The sequence below is a fragment of the Ictalurus furcatus genome, chromosome 12 (assembly GCF_023375685.1).
Source record: "Ictalurus furcatus strain D&B chromosome 12, Billie_1.0, whole genome shotgun sequence".
Classification (NCBI taxonomy): domain Eukaryota; kingdom Metazoa; phylum Chordata; class Actinopteri; order Siluriformes; family Ictaluridae; genus Ictalurus; species Ictalurus furcatus.
This window is the reverse complement of record NC_071266.1, coordinates 6978646-6999394: the sequence shown is the minus strand read 5'-3', so window position 1 is coordinate 6999394 and position 20749 is coordinate 6978646. Positions and strand designations below refer to the sequence as shown.

The following is a 20749-nucleotide window of genomic DNA, read 5'->3' as shown; positions in this document are numbered from 1 at the left end:
AAACTTAAAATCTGGTTGTGCCACCTTTAGCAGCAATAACTGCAACCAAATGCTTCTGATAACTGGAGATCAGTCTTTCACAGCACTGTGATGGAATTTTGGTCCAGTCTTCTTTGCAGAGCTCCTTAGTCATCCATATTGGAGGGTGTTTGAGCATGAACTGCCCATTTAAGGCCCTGCCACACCATGTCAATTGGTTCAAGTCAGGACTTTGACTAGGCCACTCCAAAACTTTAAGCTTTTTTTTTTTTTAGCTTTTTTTGAGCCTTTCAGAGGTGGACTTACTCATATGCTTTAGATCATTGTCTTGTTGTATAGTCCAGTTGCGCTTGAGTTTCAATTTACGGACTGAAGACCGGACGTTCTCCTTTAGGATTTTCTGGTTGAGAGCAGAATTCATGTTTCCCTCAATTATTGCATGTTGCCCAGGCCCTGAAGCAGCAAAGCATCCCCACACCATCACACTTCCACCACCATGCTTGACCGCACACATGATGTTCTTTTTGCGGAATTCTGTGTTTGGTTTAGTTTGGCCAGATGTAACGGGACCCCTGTCTTCGAAACAGTTCTCATCAGTCCACAGACCATTCTGACAAAAGGTCTGAGGATCATCAAGGTGTGTTTTGGCTAAATTCAGACGAGCCTTAATGTTCTTCTGGGTTAGCAGTGGTTTTCACCTCGCCATGCTTCCATGGATGTCATTTTTGCCCAGTGTCTTTCTGATTGTGGAGTCATGAACAGTGACCTTTATTAATGCAAGAGAGGCCTGTAGGTCCTTTGATGGTGTCTTTGTCTCTTTTGTGACTTCCTGGATGAGTCGTTGCTGTGCTCTTGGAGGAATTTTGGAAGGTCGGCCACTTCTGGGAAGGTTCACTACTGTGCTGAGCTTTTCCATTTGGAGATAATGGCTCTCACTCTGGTTCTTTGGAGTTCCAGAGCCTTTGAATTAGCTTTGTAACCTTTCCCAGACTGATGTACTTCAGTCACCTTCCTCCTCATCCTTTCTGGAATTTCTTTCAACTTTGGCATCGTGTGTTACTGCGCAAGACCTTTTAACCAACTTCATGCTGTTGAAAAAGTTCTATTTAAGTGTAGATTTGATTGAACAGGGTTTGCAGTAATCAGACCTGGTTGTGTCTAGTCCAGCTGAACCACATTATGAATGCAGTTTCATAGATTTGGGGAATTAGTAACTAACTAGTAACTAAATACATTTTATTTAACACAGGCCCAGTTGGTATTGGATAGCTTTTTTTCTACAATATATAACAACATTTAAAATCTGTATTTTTTTGGTTACTCAGGTCGCCTTTGTTTTATCTTAGATTTTGTTTTAATCTCTGAAATATTTTAGCATGAGATATACACAAAAACAGAAGAAATCGGGATGGAGGCAAATACTTCTTCACAGCACTGTACATATCTGTGAGTGGCAAAAGTATGTGAACCACTAGGATTAGCAGTTAAATTGAAGGTGTCTAATTAAATAGAGAAATTAGACTTGGGTGTTTTCAAGCAGCGGGGTGACAATCAGGTGTGAGTGAGTGCCCGGTTTTATTTAAAGAACAGGGATATATCAAAGTCTGATCTTCACAACACATGTTTGTGGAAGTGTATCATGGCATGAACAAAGGAGATTTCTGAGGACCTCAGAAAAAGAGTTGTTGATGCTCATCAGGCTGGAAAAGGTTACAAAACCATCTCTAAAGAGTTTGGACTCCACCAATACAGAGTCAGACAGATTGTGCACAAATGGAGGAAATTCAAGACTATTATTACCCTTCCCAGGAGTGCTCGACCAACAAAGATCACTCCAAGAGCATGACCTGTAATAGTCCTCGAGGTCACAAAGGATCCCTGGGTAACTTCTAAGCAACTAAAGGCCTCTCTCACATTAGCCAATGTTAATGTTTGAGTCCAACATCAGGAGAACACTGAACAACAATGGTTCGCATGGCAGGGTTGCAAGGAGAAAGTCACTGCTCTCCAAAAAGAACATTGCTGCCCGTCTGCATTTGCTAAAGATCACGTGGAAAAGCCAGAAGGCTATTGGAAAAAATGTTCTGTGGATGGATGGGACCGAAATAGAACTTGCATCCAAGGTCAAAAAACGCTTTAACGTGCTCATAATTTAAACTGCAGCGTTACCTTTTTTCCTCCCAGTATCACAAACGACTCGTTAAATGATCCATTGTAAAGGATTCATTCTAAACTATTCTAGAGCATACTCTGCTCTGATTGGTCAGACGTCCCAGTCTGTTGTGATTGGTCTACCGCTGTCAGCAAGCAGCCGATCAAGACCAGAGGCGGGGGGGTTTGTTACAAACCTATGCAAGTTAGTACAGGAAGTAAAGTCTGGAATTACTACCGACTCGTTTAAGCTGTTCAGAATCGCGTCCTTCTTTTGGGAATCAATAACTCTGTTTGTCGTGCGCTTTGATTTCTTAAACTTTGCAGACGTTTTTTTTATATTCACAAACAGCTCTATAACACACTATGAAAGGTATGAAAGGTAATATTTGAAAAAAACAAACATAATGGGTGCACTTTAAGAAATGTGTGCCAATAAAACACAAGGTGTATTTCACCGCATGATGGCGCCACTCACCCACTCACCATGCACTGTTCACTGCAGGGTGTAAACCTGTCAATTAGACAAGTGATTCTTCTTGGGGGGGTTTGATCAGTATTTTGACATTAAAAAAAAAAGAAGAAGAAGTAATTATTTGAGGCTGTGTGACTAATCTGTTTTTTGCAACATCAGCCTGTTAGTCACAGAGTGTTCGTGTTAGTGAATTTCACGGTGGTACGACAGAGCACTGATGACGATAGAAAAAATATCTAGATCATAGAGTCATCATTTGTTTTTAATTTAATCACACTGGGGCTTGAATTAAACCATCCTGGGTTTGTAAATAGCCTACAACTGAGCAACGTAGCTCCTCTACCTTTTAAGAACGGTTTCGTTTGGTGCGGCTGGAAAACGGTCATTCCAGCACTTTCTGCGTCTCTTTCAGCGGAAATAATCCAGCCTAGAGGCAAAATTCTGTTTCTTGCTGAGAAGAAACGACATAAAACTATGCACCAACTATCATTTTTATCTGAGATAAACAGGTAAAAACGTGCGGTTTCTGTAGCTTACAGCTACACCTACTGTCTTCATGCATCACCATTCATGTTGCCAGATTGGCCTCGATTTACAATAATGCCGTTATTATCATTGATAACTGAAACTAAAAGAATAACTTTGCACACAGTATATCTATGTAGATTCATACATTAGTATACACTTGTTACGTGGTCAGTTTGGAGCTCGTGACTATTCCGCAGGGGGGATAAAAACGAGTCTGCGTTAGAAAACCATCGAAACCAATCTGGCAACCCTGGTTATAATAGCGCCGGTGGCGGTCCCCAAGACTCAGTGAAAGAACAGAAATGGAGCAGCACTAATGAGATGAAGGTAGCTACAGGGACTTGGGAAGATGGTGAACACGTGAGAAAAAGCAGGTGAGTTGCTCATAGAGGACTGGTTTGTTTACTTAAATATCATTTAGTTACGTTCAGGTGGCGTTTACTTTACACAGTCGTCTATAGAGGCTATGAAGAAATATACACATTTAAACAGCACTTTGTATTGCACCTAAATGTGCTTGCATCCCCCATGGATTATGGTAGTATTTTCTGTCACTAAACTTGTACTAGTTGTGTTCATGTTTTTGAATAGGATATCTTTATTCTATAGAGGAAACTGATATTTTGGCATCACTTAGTTAAAGCGGCGGTATGTAAGTTTTTTTTTGTTTTTTTTTTTTTTGTTTTTTAATGAAGTAAGCATCATTCTTGAAACAGTTCTGCAAAACATGGGGTTCCTGGGCTGCTGTAAATACTTTTGAAGTAAAGCCTGTACAAGTAATTCAGAGTAAGTCAGAACTGTTGGGTTGGATTTGGTGGGAGCTTTCAGACACACACATTACCTCGTTATTATAAGATCGGTTCCTCAAAAAACATGCTGACTTACTTCTGTTAATAATGCAATATCATTAAAAAAAAACAAAAAAAAACTAAGATACCATGTGTCACTCGGAAGGTATCCTAAATGTCGTAGGTGTCCTTCATGAAGGAACTAGATGTATTATAGATTAATTCATCTTCAGTAAGCACTTTAATCCTGGTCAGGGTGGCGTTGGAATGTTAGCGAAGGTGGAAATGTTACTGATTGCGCCGCAGTTCTACCATGGAATATAATAGGAGCAGTGTTGTACATTCAAGAGAACGCTCACATTGTTTGTCCAATGGGGAACAATATTATACCAGTACGTACCTTTTTCTGACTTTGATCCAGCCCAAAATAGAAAAAAACACCATCATTATATATGTCTTCTTTATGTAAACACAAAAATATCTAAAGACATCTATTCCTGAAGGGCAGCATGGAGGTGCAGCCAACCCTGTGCTAATGTTAGGATCTATGCAGAGTTTCTGTGCATGTTCGCACCATGTGGGTTTTGTCCGGGTTCTCTGGTTTCCTCTCACCTCCCAAAAACACACACGTACGTGGATTAGCGAATTTAAATTGCCCCTAAGTGTGACTGTGTGTGAATGTGGGTTTGTGTGTGCTCCTGGTGCCTTGTGATGGACTGTTGTGCCATCCAGGATATATTCCCACCTCACCCCCAGTGTTCCTGAGAAAGACGATCGAGCGTGACCCAATCCAGAGTTTACTGGTCCAGAGGTTAAATTGCTTACTTAATATGAATGAATGAATAAATCTACTACTGAATACTCCCAGTATGAGCAACATTATGAAAAGTTGCTGACGCTTTCAGCCGTTGCAAACCAGTCATTCTACTCTAATGGATGACAATGGAATCTAGTATCTATGTTTTGTTTCTGTAGTTGACAGACAGAAAGCATTCCAGTATGTTACACAAGCCTCTTTTCTACCCAAAATGCTCTTGTTCTGAAAACAGGTTACATGTTAGTCACTGAACTGCTTTCTGGAAAAGGAAGGACCGTTTGTACAAAAATAGTGATATGAAACGCATACAATACGTGTGATAATACCTGTAATATCTCATATTGTAATACTAAGCTAATAATCAATTTTTTGTTTCGTTTTAAATTCAGACTCCAGGATGATTCCGGTTAACGAGTTCCGGAACATTGCATCGGAACAAAATCCGCGGTTCCGAGTGTTAAAGCCATGGTGGGACGTCTTCTCGGAGTACCTCTGCATAGCCATGCTAATGATTGGCGTCTTCGGATGCACCATGCAGGTACAAAACGTTTTGGCTTTCATATGCACTTAGCTTCCTCCACCCTGCTCACGCATTTAAATTCTGATAAGAGAGCAACTCATGTGACCGGTTTTTGTTTATTCATTCAAATAGTATTCATAGATTAGGTTCTCTTTTCCACTGCGTATTAACAGTTATATTCCTGCCTTGTTATCAGCAGTACAAGTCTGAGTTGTACAAGGTGAATTGAAAGTCAGTGTAGATCTGTTATTAAGCTTCAAAATGGCTTTGCAAACTTGGTCCAGTTTCGCTGTCACAGAAAACTCCTAAAAATACCAGAAGAAGAAGAAGAAGAAGAAAAACATCTGGGAAATATTAGTGTAGTCATAGAGAAGTGTACAGTTGGCTTTTTAATCTACTGAGCTTGCAGATTGCATTTTGGACTGTATACTCACTTCCCCTAACATTGCATTAGTTAGTTATTAAATCGTGGAAAAGTAATGAGAGCTATCTATATCCTATTACCCAGCAGAAGAAGTCTACCTAAATTGATATCTTTTAGCTTTATTTTACCAAGAGAACACCTAATGACACCTAAACAACAGGCTGCATAGCTGGATTTCTGTCAAAATTTTAGGATTTTGTTTCATTTGATTAGTTTTCAAATTGTTCTCATATTGCTTTCTTTCAATTCTGAATTTTAGTCATGATCTACACGGTTCTTTGTTGGTGACAGGGATGAGTTTGAGCTAATTTTAACATAACCATCCTTTTCAAATTAACCAGCCACTAGTCTCTAACAGTGAGTAGGTACTTCACTTCTAATAGTTTCTAATAACACCACAGTTTGTGTGATTATGTGCCAGTTGGTCAGAAAGGCGCCTTTAAGGGTTGTACTGTTGACTTTTAAGGTTAAGCACGTTGGCAGATGTGAGTCATTCTACAATGACCTTCCATGAGCAAGACCTGTTACGTATGCATGTCCTTATTTCCTAAAAAAAAAAATTAGTGGGATCTGTGGTTTATATTACACATATAATTGCACATTCATTGCATTCTCGTGTACTTGTATTACGTCACCTTGACTTCCCTGCTGCTGGCTTCATGTGAAATAGCTAAGCTATTTTTATTTATTTGTTGCAGTGATGTAACCAGGTTAACCACTTCTGAACAAATTATTTACAGAGGTGGCCTGGCAAGAGACAAAGGAGAATAAAGTAATGAAAGCCAAAAGAGTGAGAGAGTGGGAGAGAGAGTGAGAGAGAGAGAGAGAGAGAATGGGATAAAAATTCAAATTAAAAACATCTATAAGCCACATCAGTAGGCTCAATTATAGACCAAAAACGTTGTAATATGTGGGAAAATTCGGACCTCAGTTCTGCTCCCAGTGTTTAAACTTTATTCACAAGTTCTTACTGGTGAGTCTGACCTTCTAGAGCATGTAAGGCGTAACAGTCTTGCCTGTTTTTGCACTGTCCTGACCTAGATTCAAATAGAATTGGATTAGATGCTCTCTAGGGCTTAATATTTCATTCATATGATCTTATATTAGCAATTATAAGCCTGCTCCATGCAGCCATCTAGACCTACCATAAAATGATTGAGTAAGGCAGATTTATTTTATTTCCATGTGCAGAAATGGAGCATCGCAAGTCATTTGCTACTTGTTGGGTTGAATAGCTTCTAGTAGCGTTAGGTGATAGAAGAAGAAAATATCTGCTTACCATACTTGAACACTCTGTATGTATCATGATATTTAGTTCTCTTGAATGCCAAAAAAGCACCATTTTACAATTTAGAAAGCCTATGCAAACTATAAATGAATTAAATTTTTTTTGTTAGGAACGGCATTCAAAATTGAACCAGCTGATTTGATTTTTGTTTTAAAAGTTTTAACATCCAATTAGCTAGTAGATTAGTACTGTGAGTAACAATGGAGTTAATGAATGATGTGGACGTATTAACATTATACGTATTTTATACTTCCAGAAAGGTATACAGTGATATATTTATTGATATCTCAGTACAGCGACCGTCATCTCACCTATAGCTACTATGTATGTAAGGAATAAAACACAACAATACATGCTGTAGATTATTGTCCTATAACAGCATGTCCCGATGTGTTTTATTCCTTTAATGCCACAGCGATTTGTTATTGATTACAATTTGTAATTTATTTACTAACGTCACTTTTTAACTGTTTATCGTTAATCATTAACATTTAACGTCATGGAACGTACACAAAGGCGGTTAGTTCCTATTATCGCTTACTTTATAACAGCTATAAACAGCTGTTCCCTTACCAGGCTCTATTTTTTCTCTCTTCAAGTTATTACGACAAAAAAAATACAGAGCTTGTCATGTTACTGAGTAACCAGATTCAAAAATGACATAATTCTGACACTGGAGACTCAATGTTAAATAAACATCTAACAGAACACTTCACAATATTAACTGTTTTATGTTTTTTTTAGTTAAATATCTTTCAATTACATCCAAAACTACTGTCAGAGCTATCCGACACCTTCAGATTGGAGAACTCAACGAGACTGTGGTATAATTAAATGGTGTGAACCACATGATTTAATGTGTACATATGACTTGTTTCAGGTATCAGGTATCTGACAACTCTCTCTTTTGATAGCTGACACAGGAAAAGATCTCCTGTCTCCCTGATCGCATCACTGGAGACTCAGATGAAGACATGGACTGCAGCTACCTCCAAAAATCCAGAGAGAACGATAGCCTATGGGAGCATGCCATCACCAAGAAGATCGCCCCAAACATTGTAGAGGTGTTTGGCCGAAAGAACAACCTTGACATTCACCAGTACATCTTCATAAACAGTTACTGCTACGAAAGGGCAGTCCACTGGTACGGCAAGTATTTCCCCTACCTGGTGGTCATCCACACCATGATCTTTATGGTAGCAAGCAGTTTTTGGTTCAAATTCCCCGGGACATCGTCCAAGATCGAGCTGTTTGTGTCGATCCTGGGGAAGTGCTTTGATTCCCCCTGGACCACTCGAGCAATTAGTGAGGTATCTGAGGAGAGAGAAGACATGGTCACATGGAAGAAAAACAACACACCAAAAGCATCAGCAGTGGAAAGCCCTGATGAGGAGGACAAATCTGCTGTCTTTATTCGTTCTACGTCCGTTGTGTCTGACCGGGAGAAGAATGTGCTAGAGCCTGAGCATGCTACATCTGTCCTGGACAAAAAGGAAGGTGAGCAGGCCAAGGCTCTGTTTGAGAAGGTGAGAAAATTTCAGACTCATGTAGAAGAAGCAGACCTCCTCTACCTCATGTATGTCCTCCAGACCTCACTCAAGGTGATCAAATTTGCCATCATCACTATATATAGTGTTTTCCTTGTACCAAATATTGAGATTGTGGTGACTTGTAGAGTCCCGCCTGACCTGACTGGTTTTGGTTTGTTCTGCTGTAATAACAACAAAGCGCACCTCTTCTCGAAACTAGCCTATTGTTACATTGGATTTGTTGGTGTGTATGGATTACTATGCATCTATTCTCTCTACTGGCTCTTCTATCGACCACTGAAAGCATACTCCTTCGAGCATGTGCGTCTGGAGACAGGGATCAACGACATCCCTGACGTTAAAAACGACTTTGCATTCCTCTTGCACCTCAGCGATCAGTACGACCCTCTCTACTCTAAACGCTTTGCTGTATTTCTCTCTGAAGTGAGTGAGAGCAGGTTGAGTCAGGTCAACCTCAATCACGAGTGGCCCATCAAGAAACTCCGCACACGTCTCTCAAGGAACGCCAGCGACCGCTTAGAACTGCACTTGTTCATGCTGCCAGGTTTACCCAGCACTGTGTTCGATGTGCCAGAAGTGGAATCTCTGAAGCTGGAACAGATCAATAACGTAACTATTCCTGGCACAGTGACCCAACTTGCAGCTTTACAGGAAATCTCCCTCATTCACTGTCCTGCCAGACTTCAGCTAGAAGCCCTCACCTACCTACGAGAGAACCTGAAAGTCCTCCGCCTCACCTTTGGCAACTTAGAGCAGGTCCCCTTGTGGATGTACACTTTAACAAATCTGGAAGAGCTCCACCTGAGTGGGCCACTCACCAATGAGCTCCATCGTGGTTCCACCTTAGACACCTTGAGGGAGCTCAAGAACCTTCGTGTACTGACCTTGCGTAGTAAACTAATCAAGATCCCTTCCAGTGTGTTGGATGTAGGTGGCCAGCTGCTAAGATTATGCGTGCACAATGAGGGCAGCAGGCTTCACTCCTTCAGCAGCCTGAAGAAGCTGGCAAACTTGGCCATACTGGAGCTGATTGGCTGCGAACTGGAGCACCTCCCCAGTGCTATATTCAGCCTCACCAATCTGCAACAGCTGGATCTGAAGGAGAACAAGCTTACCACTGTGGAGGAAATCCTTAGCCTGCAGCACTGCCACCGACTGAGCACGCTCAGACTATGGTACAACTCCATCCACTACGTCCCCGAGCACATCAACAAACTGCGCTCACTTGAGACACTCGACATGAGCTGGAACAAGATTCATAGGCTGTCGCTGCACCTTTGCTACTGCACCAAGCTTCGGCACCTGGATCTCTCCCACAATCAACTCACCTCACTGCCCCCTGAGATTGGGATCCTGCAGAGTCTGTGGCACCTTTCTGTAGCTTACAACTCGCTGGAAGTGCTCCCAGAGGAGCTGTTCTCCTGTAAAAGGCTGAGGACTCTTGAGCTGGGGAATAACAGTATTGCCTTTTTGTCTCCGAGGGTTGGGAACTTGGCTCACTTGGTGTGTCTGGAACTAAAGGGTAACAGGATGGAGTCTTTGCCTGTCGAGATAGTTGACTGCAACCTACTGAAGTTGACTGGGCTCATCGTAGAGGAGAGTCTGATTGATATGTTGCCTTCTTATGTAAAAGATAGAATGAAAGAGAGGTGATTCATTGCTACTCACATTTGAGTTTGAAAACCAGAGCATATTCCGTACAAAGAAAGATGCATCACTGGATCTAGAACTCAAACGTGTGAAATAACTTGGGCCTGACGAATTTTTTTTGAAATTTTTATTTACCTCTCTATGTAGGAAAAAAGAAACACACACTACATATTGCATTTCAGATGAGCAGTTCGATTTAATGGATGTTATTTATTGTAATTGCTGCATTGAAGTGCCTTTGCAAAAGTTTGTATCTTTTTTTTAAATAAAATGTTTCATACACTTTATATACAGTCATTATATCAATAAGTTTATATTAAATCATTATTTCAAGGAACTTTTGACCAATTTTAAAACACATTTTAAAACCTAGTGAATGTTATCATTTTTTCTCTGTCTGGTGAAAATGGACCTCTGCTAATTTAATACACTGTCTCAGGTTGTATTAAGTCGTCATCCCTAAAGGACTTTTCAGGCTTAGTAAATCACATTGCATGTGCTAAATGAGTCTACACTACCTGGCCAAAAGTATGTTGACACCTGACCATTACACCCATATGTGCCCATTACTAAACCATGCAGATTAACATGGAGTTGGTCCCCTCTTTGTTGTTGTAACCGCCTCCACTCTACTGGGAAATCTTTCCACTAGATTTTCTCATGTGGCTGTGATGAGTTCCGGCAAAAGAGTGAGAAGGCCTGGCTTGTAGTCACGTTCCAATTCATCCCAAAGGTGTTCAGTATTTTTGCAATCAGGAATCGGGCCACTCGAGTTCTTCCACATCAAGCTTGGCAAACCATGTATTTTTGGATGTCTCTTTGTGCACAGGGTTATTGTCATGATAAAACAGGTTTGGGTTTCAACGGAGGGAAATCGTAATGCTATACAGCATACAAAAACATCCTGTATAGCTGTGTGCTTACAACTTTGGGTGGAAGAACCACATATGGATGTGAAGGTCAGGTGTCCACATACTTTTGGCCATAAATTGGTATATTTACATTTACCCTGCCCTGTATTGTCCATTTTTAACTAGAACTGTCCTAACTTGCTTATTCATTTGCAAAGAAAAACTGGGACAGCGCACGCTATTTTGTACAATCTTCCATAGACCAATTAGTTACCTTACGATCATGGCCTCAGAGATGTCTCTTCCAGATGTTTAACACAGCACAAATGAGTTTCTAGCTTTCTAGGTTTCTTTACCTGTACACCTTTTTTTAATTGCTTCTCCTTTCTTGCCCATTGTTTTGCACGTTTCACAGCTCATGGGTAACATCAGTTAATTACTCTAAGAGGGCATGGTGGTGTAAAGTTTGAACTCTATAGACTTGAATCACAGCCCTATACTGGAATGCAGTTCAGCTGGCCGAAGAAAAAAGATTGTTCAACAAGATGTAACTTGCAGCAGGTATTACCTGCAGCACTACTAAGCAGCATGTGCCTAGTTCTAACAGTTCGTTCGTATTCAAAACGTTCGTTTCAAAATAATAGCGAAAGAAACTAATGAAAGTATTTAGATTAACACCTCAGGCATACTCACATAAATGGCTTACTAGAGAAGATTAAGCTAGATGAAAGGATGTTGGATCACACACCGGTAGCAGACAGTTATGAGTGTCTGGATCCATGCTTAAACTTAAAAGCTAAAATCAAGCACAATGTCAAAAGCAAAAGATGCCACTTGCTGAAGTTCAAGGTTTCATGTACCCTAAATGGACATTTTCATCTTATTAAAGTGAGTGTACTGCAGTGGCGTAACCAATTCTAACCAACCAGCTTAAGTCTCTGCCCGTGTCCTGTGTCTATAATGCTCTAAAAGTAAGGTGAAAAACTTTTCTAGATGATCAGGGTTAGTCATAAATGGGTGTAATGATGTGGCATGTTCTTCCTTTGTAAAGAAAAAATTACATTCAGAAACTGGTCGTGAACAGGAGACGCTCTTGACTAAAACCATGTAAGCCAAGCTCATTATTTGTACACAGTCAGAAATACCATTATTTAAAGTATAAACCTCTCATGAATAGAGTATGGAAGCCCGTTTCCATAATGATGAGAAACTTTCTCGTAATAATGACTTAACATCTCAGAATAATGAGAAACTTTCTCGTAATAACGACTTAACATTAAGTTAAGACATGAACAGTTTACAGGCTGTAGGCAATTAAGGTCACAGTTACAATAACTTAAGACACTAAAGAGACCTTTCTACTGACTCTGAAAAACACCAGAAGAAAGATGCCTAGGGTTCCTGCTCACCTGCGTGAACATGCCATAGGCCAGCTGCAGGGAGGCATGAGGACTCCAGATGTGGCCAGAACAATAAACTGCAATGTCTGTAATGTAAGATGCCACAAGCTTAGTTCACGCTACACGATTTTAAGCCCGATTTGCAAGTCGCCGAGCTCGCAACAACAACCCTTTGATCGTAGGCAAATCATCAAGCAATCGACGCTCACCAATCGGCAGTCGATCGTTGTGTGAACTACTCAACAATGCATCAAAGAGGCTCGCCAACACATCGCCAAGGCATCACCGACGCCAGACTGATATTTGGCATGCTGAATATGCTGGGCAGTGGTGGTTTAGTGGTTAAGGCTCTGGGTTATTGATCGGGTTCAAGGCGCAGCACTGGTTGGGCCCTTGAGCAAGCCCCTTAACCCTCTAAGGGCTTCTAGGGGCCCTTAATCCTTCAGGGGTGCTGTATCATGGCTGACCCTGTGCAACTTCCTGACATGCTGGGGTATGCGAAGAAAAGAATTTCACTGTGCATATGTATATATATATAAAGACTCATTACCATTATCAATATCTAGAGCTGTCGGGCAACTCCACATCCTGTGGTGTGAAAAGTGTCATCACTGGCAGTGATTGCAGCGACAAGCTACAGGCAAGACATGGGGTGAGGTCACCGTGAGGAAGGGAAACTCGTGAAACCTATGGCAGAAGCATAAAGGGGAGACGCTTTTTTCGCATCATATATCTGTGTCACTTCTCACATGTGTTTTCGTGACAAAACGTAGTTTGGACACCAGATAGTCGTCCAGTGAGAGAGTCGTTGTCAGATCATGTAGCATGTGACCCTGTGTCGCAGTGCAATCACATAATGTGAACACCACAATGATTTCAAGACTCATGATTACAAGACAGCAAGTCGCGTAATGTGAACAGCACAACGATCTTCTGACGTTGAAAGTCGTGTAGTGTGACCTAGACTTTGTGTGATTAAGACTGTGCTACAGGGAGACAGGAAGGACAGCTGATCGTCCTTGCAGTGGAAAATTACATGTAAACATGTGTCACTCCAGATGTGATCGAGAACTTGCAAATGCCTTGGTGGAAGAGTGGAGTAACATCTCACAGCAAGAACTGACAAATCTGGTGCAGTCCATGAGGATGAGATACACTGTAGTACTTAAAGCAGCTGGTGAACACCAGATACTGACTGTTACTTTTAATATTGGATATATATATATATATATATATATGTATGTGTGTGTGTGTGTGTGTGTGTGTGTGTGTGTGTGTATGTGTGTGTGTGTGTGTGTGTATATATATATATATATATATATATGTATGTATGTATGTATGTGTATGTATGTATGTATCTACGCCTTAGTTATAAACCATAGTTATATCAATACCATAGTTACTACAGTATTAAGTCATTGGATGAAGTCATTATTACGAGAAGGTTTCTCAATATTGTGACTTACAGAATCATATTTTTTTTACTCAACTGTGGTGGAAACGGACTTCCATAGTAGAGCGCTAATTATGTGTTTAGAAATTCTCCCTTGAATGCGTGCAGTGACATAAGCCTCTGTCCTCTCACTTTATTTTTGTCATCCCTGAAAAAGACTCACTTTCTTTTCCCATCACTCTTTCCATCTTATTAGCGCTTGAAACTGAAGCACATGCCGAAACAAGTTTCTATGATGAAACTAAAATTATCTGACCCAATGTTCTGAATGGCGCCCTCTAGTGTTGTGCCAGGATGATCTGACTGCTTTTTGTTTCTGATGCCTGACATTCTTGTTCAGTAGGTTAAACAGGATAAGCATTAATTAATCATAAAATCTCTGAATGAAGAACGCTAAATATACACGCTTAGAACAAAAATGTGTTCTTTAAGGATTTATTGAATTATTAAAAGTTCTTAGCTTCCATTAACAAAAAACTTTATGATTAGAAAACACTGTGTTGTAGGGTTATACATAGAACTGGACAACTGGAGAACCCTTAAAGGAAAACTCCACCCACCCTTTTTCCATCCATCCATCTTCTACCGCTTATCATTCCTTCAGGGTCAGGGGGAAACCTTGGAGCCTATCCCAGGGAGCATCGGGCACAAGGCGGGGTACACCCTGGACAGGGTGCCAATCCATCACAGGGCACACAATCACACTCACACACTTTGGACATGCCAATCAGCCTACCCTGCATGTGTTTGGACTGGTGGAGGAAACGGGAGTACCCCGAGGAAACCCCCGCAGCACAGGGAGAACATGCAAACTCCACACACACAGCCATGGTGGGAATCGAACCCCTGACCCTAGAGGTGTGAGGCGAATGTGCTAACCACTAAGCCACCGTGCGCCCTACCCACCCTTTTTATATATATATTTTTGGAAAAATAAATACATAAATAAATAAATAAGAATAGTTGTGATTTGTTCAGTGGTTCCGGTGCTAATTCTGCAAGTATTGCAAGATTTGTGTTATCTCTGGGAGAAATTAGTAGCTGTCTGATGGTCTGATGTCACAGGGCGGGACAATGTTATGGACAAAGGGGATAACTCTCAGGTTTCACTATTAGCTCCTAAAATACAACAGAGCAAGAGCTGCTTTTTCCTCACTGACCATTTTCCTTCATATTACTGAGAAATCCAGCGTAAGAAATAGTGCAGACAACAAACACTGGGTTCACCATTCCAGAACGCAATGCAGCTGTATGACACGGTTGAGCTGCATTTCAGTAGAGCAGTCTCGGCTAGATAGTGATCTAAGAGATGTCGAGCGTGATTGTATTGATGGCGGTATTAGTATGAAAGGTGAAGCTTTGGAAGCGGATCTGTTGTGTACAGGTGAAAGAGCTGGACAGAAGGACTAAAGTGCTGCTGCATCAGTTTCTTTAGGTAGAGATGAATGGGAATTGGTGTGGGGCATGGTGGATTAGTGGTTAGCATGGTTGCCTGGTACCTCCAGGTTTGATTCCTACCTCCACCTTGTGTGCGCAGAGTTTGCATGCTCTCCTTGTGCTTTGGGGGTTTCCTCCAGGTACTCCAGTTTCCTTTCCCAGACCAAAGACATGCACTGTAGGCTGATTTGAATTTCCAAATGGCCTGTTATGCAGTTGCCAAATTGTGTGTGCAGCTGTGTCCTGTGATGCGTTGGCACCCCGTCCAGGGTGTCCCCCGCCTCGTGCCGCGAGTCCCCCGGGATAGGCTCCAGGCCCCCCGCCACCCTGTGTAGGATAAGCACACTGAAAATGGACGGATGGATGGATGGATGGATGGAATTCCTATTGGTGGCACTCAGCAGGAAGTCAAAAGGCATTGTGGGTAATCTGTTAACCAAAGTCAATGAAAGAAGTTTAACCATAAAAAAAAATTGAGAATTATATCCTTAATTGAAAATCATACACGGATTCTAAATATTGATTATTGAAGTTGTTCAGGGTGGATTTTTTTTTTCTTGTAAGTGTGTAACAAGGTGGATAAATTTTTTATTTCTCCAGTGAAGGACCAGAAAGGACCTCCAACCAGAAAGAGACCTGAATGAATGCCACTGGAGATTTTGTTACAAAATGCAACAGGCAGCCAGTCTAGTCTTTTGGCTTTAAAGCAGAAGAGCCAACAATAACATCCATTGTGTGGGTGTCCTTTAAACAGCAACGGCACGGACAAATAAGATTCCTGTTCTCAGTGCTTTATTCTGTGGTCTACCTGAGCGATGGCACGCTGTCAGACCTGTACAGTTAAGCACATTCCTCTATGGAGTAATTATAAACGTCCTTGCTGACTCACCTTGGTATCAAGCACACACACACACACAATGGTGAGTGCACATGTAGACCACAAAAGAGGGAAAGTGTACTTATCCAGTTTATCAGTGCTGTCCATTATGCATCATTCTGTACACACTGAACAGTTTGTAGTTTAAATCAACTTCACGGAAGTTTCTAGAATATTCCTGCTGGTATAGTGTTATGTAGATCTACATTTTGTTGTTAGGAGTATATTTTTGGTCAAATCGTTCCTTAAAAGTAATAAAACCTCTAAATCTAAATCTAAACCTGTGGTTTAATTGCAAAAAGCATTCTTTTTTTTCTGTACTAAAGTTTGTGATTATTTCAGGTTGAAGTTGTGAATAGAGCCCTCTTGTGGTAAAAAGGACTTTCCAATTTCATACACACACACACACACACACACCGCACAGTTAGACAAAGCTTTTAGGGTTAAGAATTTAATTGTGTTTCAAAGAATTCGTGTAATTAATTAATAACAATACCATTACATCAGTACAAATCTTCAGGGTCAGGGCAAAGGGGTATGAATAAGTACCTTTATAAATAACATCAGAAATCCCACATTAAACATAAATCTATTTACAATCTGTCAATAAATAAGTTGATATTTTCATAAAATGCTATATACACATCAAAACACAAACAAACGCTAAATTATAATACACACACAAGCAAATACAAACTAAGCAAATGATCATACAAGTTCATCAGTGCATGCTGCACAGTCTCACTAGGTGAGAAAAGGCAACAGTTATTTCATGAGATTTCTTTTTCTTTAAAAAAAAAAAAGGTTAACAGTTCAAGTTTTCTACACAGACCCGTGCAGTAAATGTAACTTCGGTTATAAAAGGATGAAAAAAAAGAGCTGTTCTACAATTGTGCATGGCAAACCACCAAAATCGACGGCGAACGGAACGCGATCCGCGTTTCCGACGACAGTTTCTCTGCTCTGTGCAAAACTGCTGCTACATTCTTCATCTAGTATTAACTATCTAACTGAACGACAAGAATCAACTAAAATAAACATCGTACTGTAGTAATGTAACCTAGTCCTGTACATGAGAAAAAGTTCTTTGTGGACTTCTAGCACTTTAGACTGGCTTAGAATTCACAACTCAAAGCAGAAGTTTCTAAGACTGGAACGCTAGGGAGGACTCCAGCTGCCGTTTCAGCAGCTCCACCATGTCCGGCGTACACGAGGCCTGTGCGATGTCTAGCGCCGTGTCCCCTCGCGTGTCCTGGTGGCCGAGGTTCGAACGCGGTGCCAGGAACTCCACCACGTCTCTGTAGCCCTCTCGGATGGCGATGTGGATGGGCAGAGCGCCGGACTGATCGGGGATGTTGACCGAGGCGCCGTAATCGACCAGGACACACAACGTGTCCAAAAAGCCTGTCCGGGCAGCATCGTGGACCGGCGTGATCCCGAAGCGGTCCTGGATGTTCGGGTCGGCACCATTCTCCAGCAGCAGGCAAGCAACGTTGGTGTTACCCATCATCATGGCCTGAAGAGAACAGTACAGCATCTTTAAATACCCCTGAACTTAATATCATTTGAAACGTACATTTCCTCTTGAATAGTCGACTGTATAGATTTTATACCACAGCACTGGTGAAGTCTGGATTCTTACCACACCACACCATTATTTTCCTATAACAGCATGCCCCATCATGATTTATCCCATACATATAAATCAGCATTTGGGTCAAATTTACATGATATGGTATATTTGGACATATTTGCCGATTGTTAAATAAGTTGCTAAGAATATGACGATGCAAATCAAGACTCCGACCTGTCTTGGGACTTGTATAGTCGGTTCAGTAGTATCTAGGGTGTACTGAACAATTTATATTGATATTTTTGTAGTATTTTTAAACGTTCAGTGCCATAGAAGCGAATATATTCTAGCTATTCTAGCATATTACGAGTGAATTAAAGCTTACTAAGCCCCTAGAGTCAACATTACATTTCAAATGAAGTAACAGCAGCTGGTGCAACCCTACCATGATTCACGATGAGGCTGGGTTTGTGGTAAAGATAATAAACACTGTCATTATTGTCATGTGGCTCTTCAGCTATAGATCTTTGACATGTGAGTAGGTCCAAAAATAACTTTTACATATAAAGCTTGAATATATGTCCATACATTTGGATGTATGCTGTTGATATATTATGTAAATGCACTACTAATAAAAACAAAAACTGGCCAGGCAGGACTGTTGTGTGGTAAATATTTGGAGTAAAATAATAAGTCCGATATTTACCTTGAGGGTTTATCCTCATTGCTGAAGGTCTACCAGCCTGCTTAGTAAAATACCAACACAACGTACTTTTCGAACTCTGATGCCACTTGAAGGCCCTGATAAACTGGATCAGGCGTGTTCGGTTAGAGCTGGATCTATGCCGTTAGGGTTGGGCAACTGTGCTCCTTTACAGCCATTTTACATAATGAGTACATCACAGTAAATATTTACAGGCTGACCATTTACACATTCAGGCAGGACTAGGAAGCCTTGTTTAGGAAAATTAAACAAATATTTATTTTATATATTGACATATGGCATTATAAGTAACGGTATCCTACATTATATGTGTATTGCAACGTGGAGCACCGCGTTTTTATAATAAGTAGCTATAGTGATCTATGGACTATGAACTAAGAGGTGTTTTCTTTCTTTCTGGAAAATTCAACATATAACCACAAATATTAATTTCGTGGCTATAAACTGACAGTTCATATGTAATGGTATAGTATATAGTATATGATACCGTACATACTGCACCGTGCCTCATTAACTGACGGAATAAATAGCTATAGTATAGTATTAACGTATGACATATGTAATGGTATATTATATATACACACACATATAATATCATACATACTGCACTGTGCCTTAACGGAATAAATAGCTAGATATTTATGGATTATAAAGCCGTGTTTTAGTATGTTTTACCCAACATGTAATGTTGAATATTAATTATATAGTTTACATATACGCATCATATCATGATGATCGATGACAATATGATGTCCATATGTAACTGTATATAATTATACAGTACCGTATAGTGTATATATAAATGTGTGTGTGTGTGTGTGTGTGTGTGTGTGTACATATTGCATCCAGTATCATCTTTTATGTCTTATGGACTATGAAGAGGTGTCTCTTCCCCAGAAATTTCAACATACAACAATATAAATATTCATTTTGTAGGTTACCTCTGTGTGTGTGTGTGTGTGTGTGTGTGTGTGCACTCCTCAGAACAAATAGCTTTGGCGACTTACAGACTAAGAAGCCGAGGCTTTGAGCCAAAGTTATAAAGATAATATTAAAATATGAATATTGTTGCCTGCTTGTGTAACATTACGTCATCATTACCTCATCACGCGTAGACACGACGCCTCGTGACCCGACTCATAATATTTACATATATAATAATTGCTGTTGTGTGTAGTAATTGCTTGTATATGTGTAGGTGTGTGTGTGTGGCTTGTGGTACCTGTAAGGCTGTTTTGCCGAACTCGTTCCTGGTGTCGGGGTGAACTCGGCTCTCCTCCAGCAGCCTCCGCAGCTCCGCGGCGTCTCCTCTCGCCGCCGCCGCAGTCAGACTCTTCCCCGCGTCGCTCTCACTCAGCACCATTATTACTCCGGTTACTATCAGGGTGGCTTTTATCAGCCCTTCAAAACACACACCACAGAAGACAGCTTGTCGCCGTGTTTTATCGAAACATGACACAGAGGAAAGAACGCGGCGCTTGTGTGTTGTAGAGCTCCGCTTTGTTCGGTCTCCGAGCGCCTTTAATTAAATGCCGGCGGACAGCTCGTGCTAAGCTAACAGGCTAACTTGTTTATCACAGTGTAAACTAGGTTATAACTCGATTAGCTGTCAGGAAGGAGGGACGGAGGGTATGAGGAAGGAGGTAAAAACGGAATATTGTAGACATGAAACACATTAAACACACCAGAATTATTCTGCGCGTGAATAATTCCCGAGTGCTCTGCGAGTGCGTTTGAATTTTTTTTTTTACGAATAGGGAAATGAAAGTAGTTTAACGCAGCGAGCGCCGTCGCCTTACCTTATCTACGTCTTTAAATCGGTTGTTTATCGAGGTGTCGAGCGTTCACCGCGGCTCCTTCCCGTCGCTTTTTACAATGTTTATGACAATTTTTAAATAAATCAAAACAAACAAGTTTCTTTGGGCGCCAGTACCTTTAATTTGCGCGCTTGGAAAACAGTGACAAATTTCTATCGTGACTTCTCAAACCGTGACGGGGGAGGGGGGAAAAAAGCGTCCAACCAATCAGAAGCTACAAACGGGGACAAAACTGACCATATATGGTGAAAAGGGCGGAGTGCACGTGCGGTTGCTACAGTATCCCCATGGTAACTGCGCCTCTGGCCAATCAGAATGAAGGGCGCAGACGGCGGGCGATTTGAGAAGGTTACTTCTGCACCCCGGGACGTTCATTCATGTTTCTCCTTCAGTAGTGCGAGAATAAGTGAAAAGGGCGGGTTTATGGGCTTTTATTTTTTTTCTGTA

General features: G+C 41.0%; 2 protein-coding genes across 2 annotated transcripts; one reads left to right on the top strand and one right to left on the bottom strand.

Moving 5' to 3' along the window:
- The first annotated feature begins 3342 nt into the window (after nucleotides 1-3342).
- si:zfos-323e3.4 (volume-regulated anion channel subunit LRRC8E) lies at nucleotides 3343-10457 on the top strand. The gene is made up of 3 exons (XM_053638730.1): nucleotides 3343-3507; nucleotides 5128-5276; nucleotides 7885-10457. Exons 2-3 carry the CDS (start codon nucleotides 5136-5138, stop codon nucleotides 10171-10173), a joined length of 2430 nt encoding a protein of 809 aa, XP_053494705.1. The 5' UTR covers nucleotides 3343-3507; nucleotides 5128-5135; the 3' UTR covers nucleotides 10174-10457.
- A 6166-nt stretch (nucleotides 10458-16623) lies between these two features.
- On the bottom strand, nucleotides 16624-20596 carry cdkn2d (cyclin-dependent kinase inhibitor 2D (p19, inhibits CDK4)). Its single transcript, XM_053638405.1, has 3 exons — nucleotides 20285-20596; nucleotides 19708-19886; nucleotides 16624-17704 (listed from the first exon to the last, which is right to left on the bottom strand). The coding sequence occupies exons 2-3, from the start codon at nucleotides 19846-19848 to the stop codon at nucleotides 17333-17335; spliced, it is 513 nt and encodes a 170-aa protein (XP_053494380.1). The 5' UTR covers nucleotides 19849-19886; nucleotides 20285-20596; the 3' UTR covers nucleotides 16624-17332.
- Between the last annotated feature and the right edge of the window lie 153 nt (nucleotides 20597-20749).

What these genes read in the sequence shown, in the direction of transcription:
- cdkn2d (XM_053638405.1), bottom strand. Translation starts at nt 19,848, where the DNA reads ATGGTGCTGAGTGAGAGCGACGCGGGGAAGAGTCTGACTGCGGCGGCG. An exon ending in TCGGCAAAACAGCCTTACAG is followed by an intron (nt 17,705 to 19,707) that starts GTACCACAAGCC and finishes TGTTCTCTTCAG; the next exon opens with GCCATGATGATGGGTAACAC.
- si:zfos-323e3.4 (XM_053638730.1), top strand. Translation starts at nt 5,136, where the DNA reads ATGATTCCGGTTAACGAGTTCCGGAACATTGCATCGGAACAAAATCCG. An exon ending in TCTTCGGATGCACCATGCAG is followed by an intron (nt 5,277 to 7,884) that starts GTACAAAACGTT and finishes CTCTTTTGATAG; the next exon opens with CTGACACAGGAAAAGATCTC.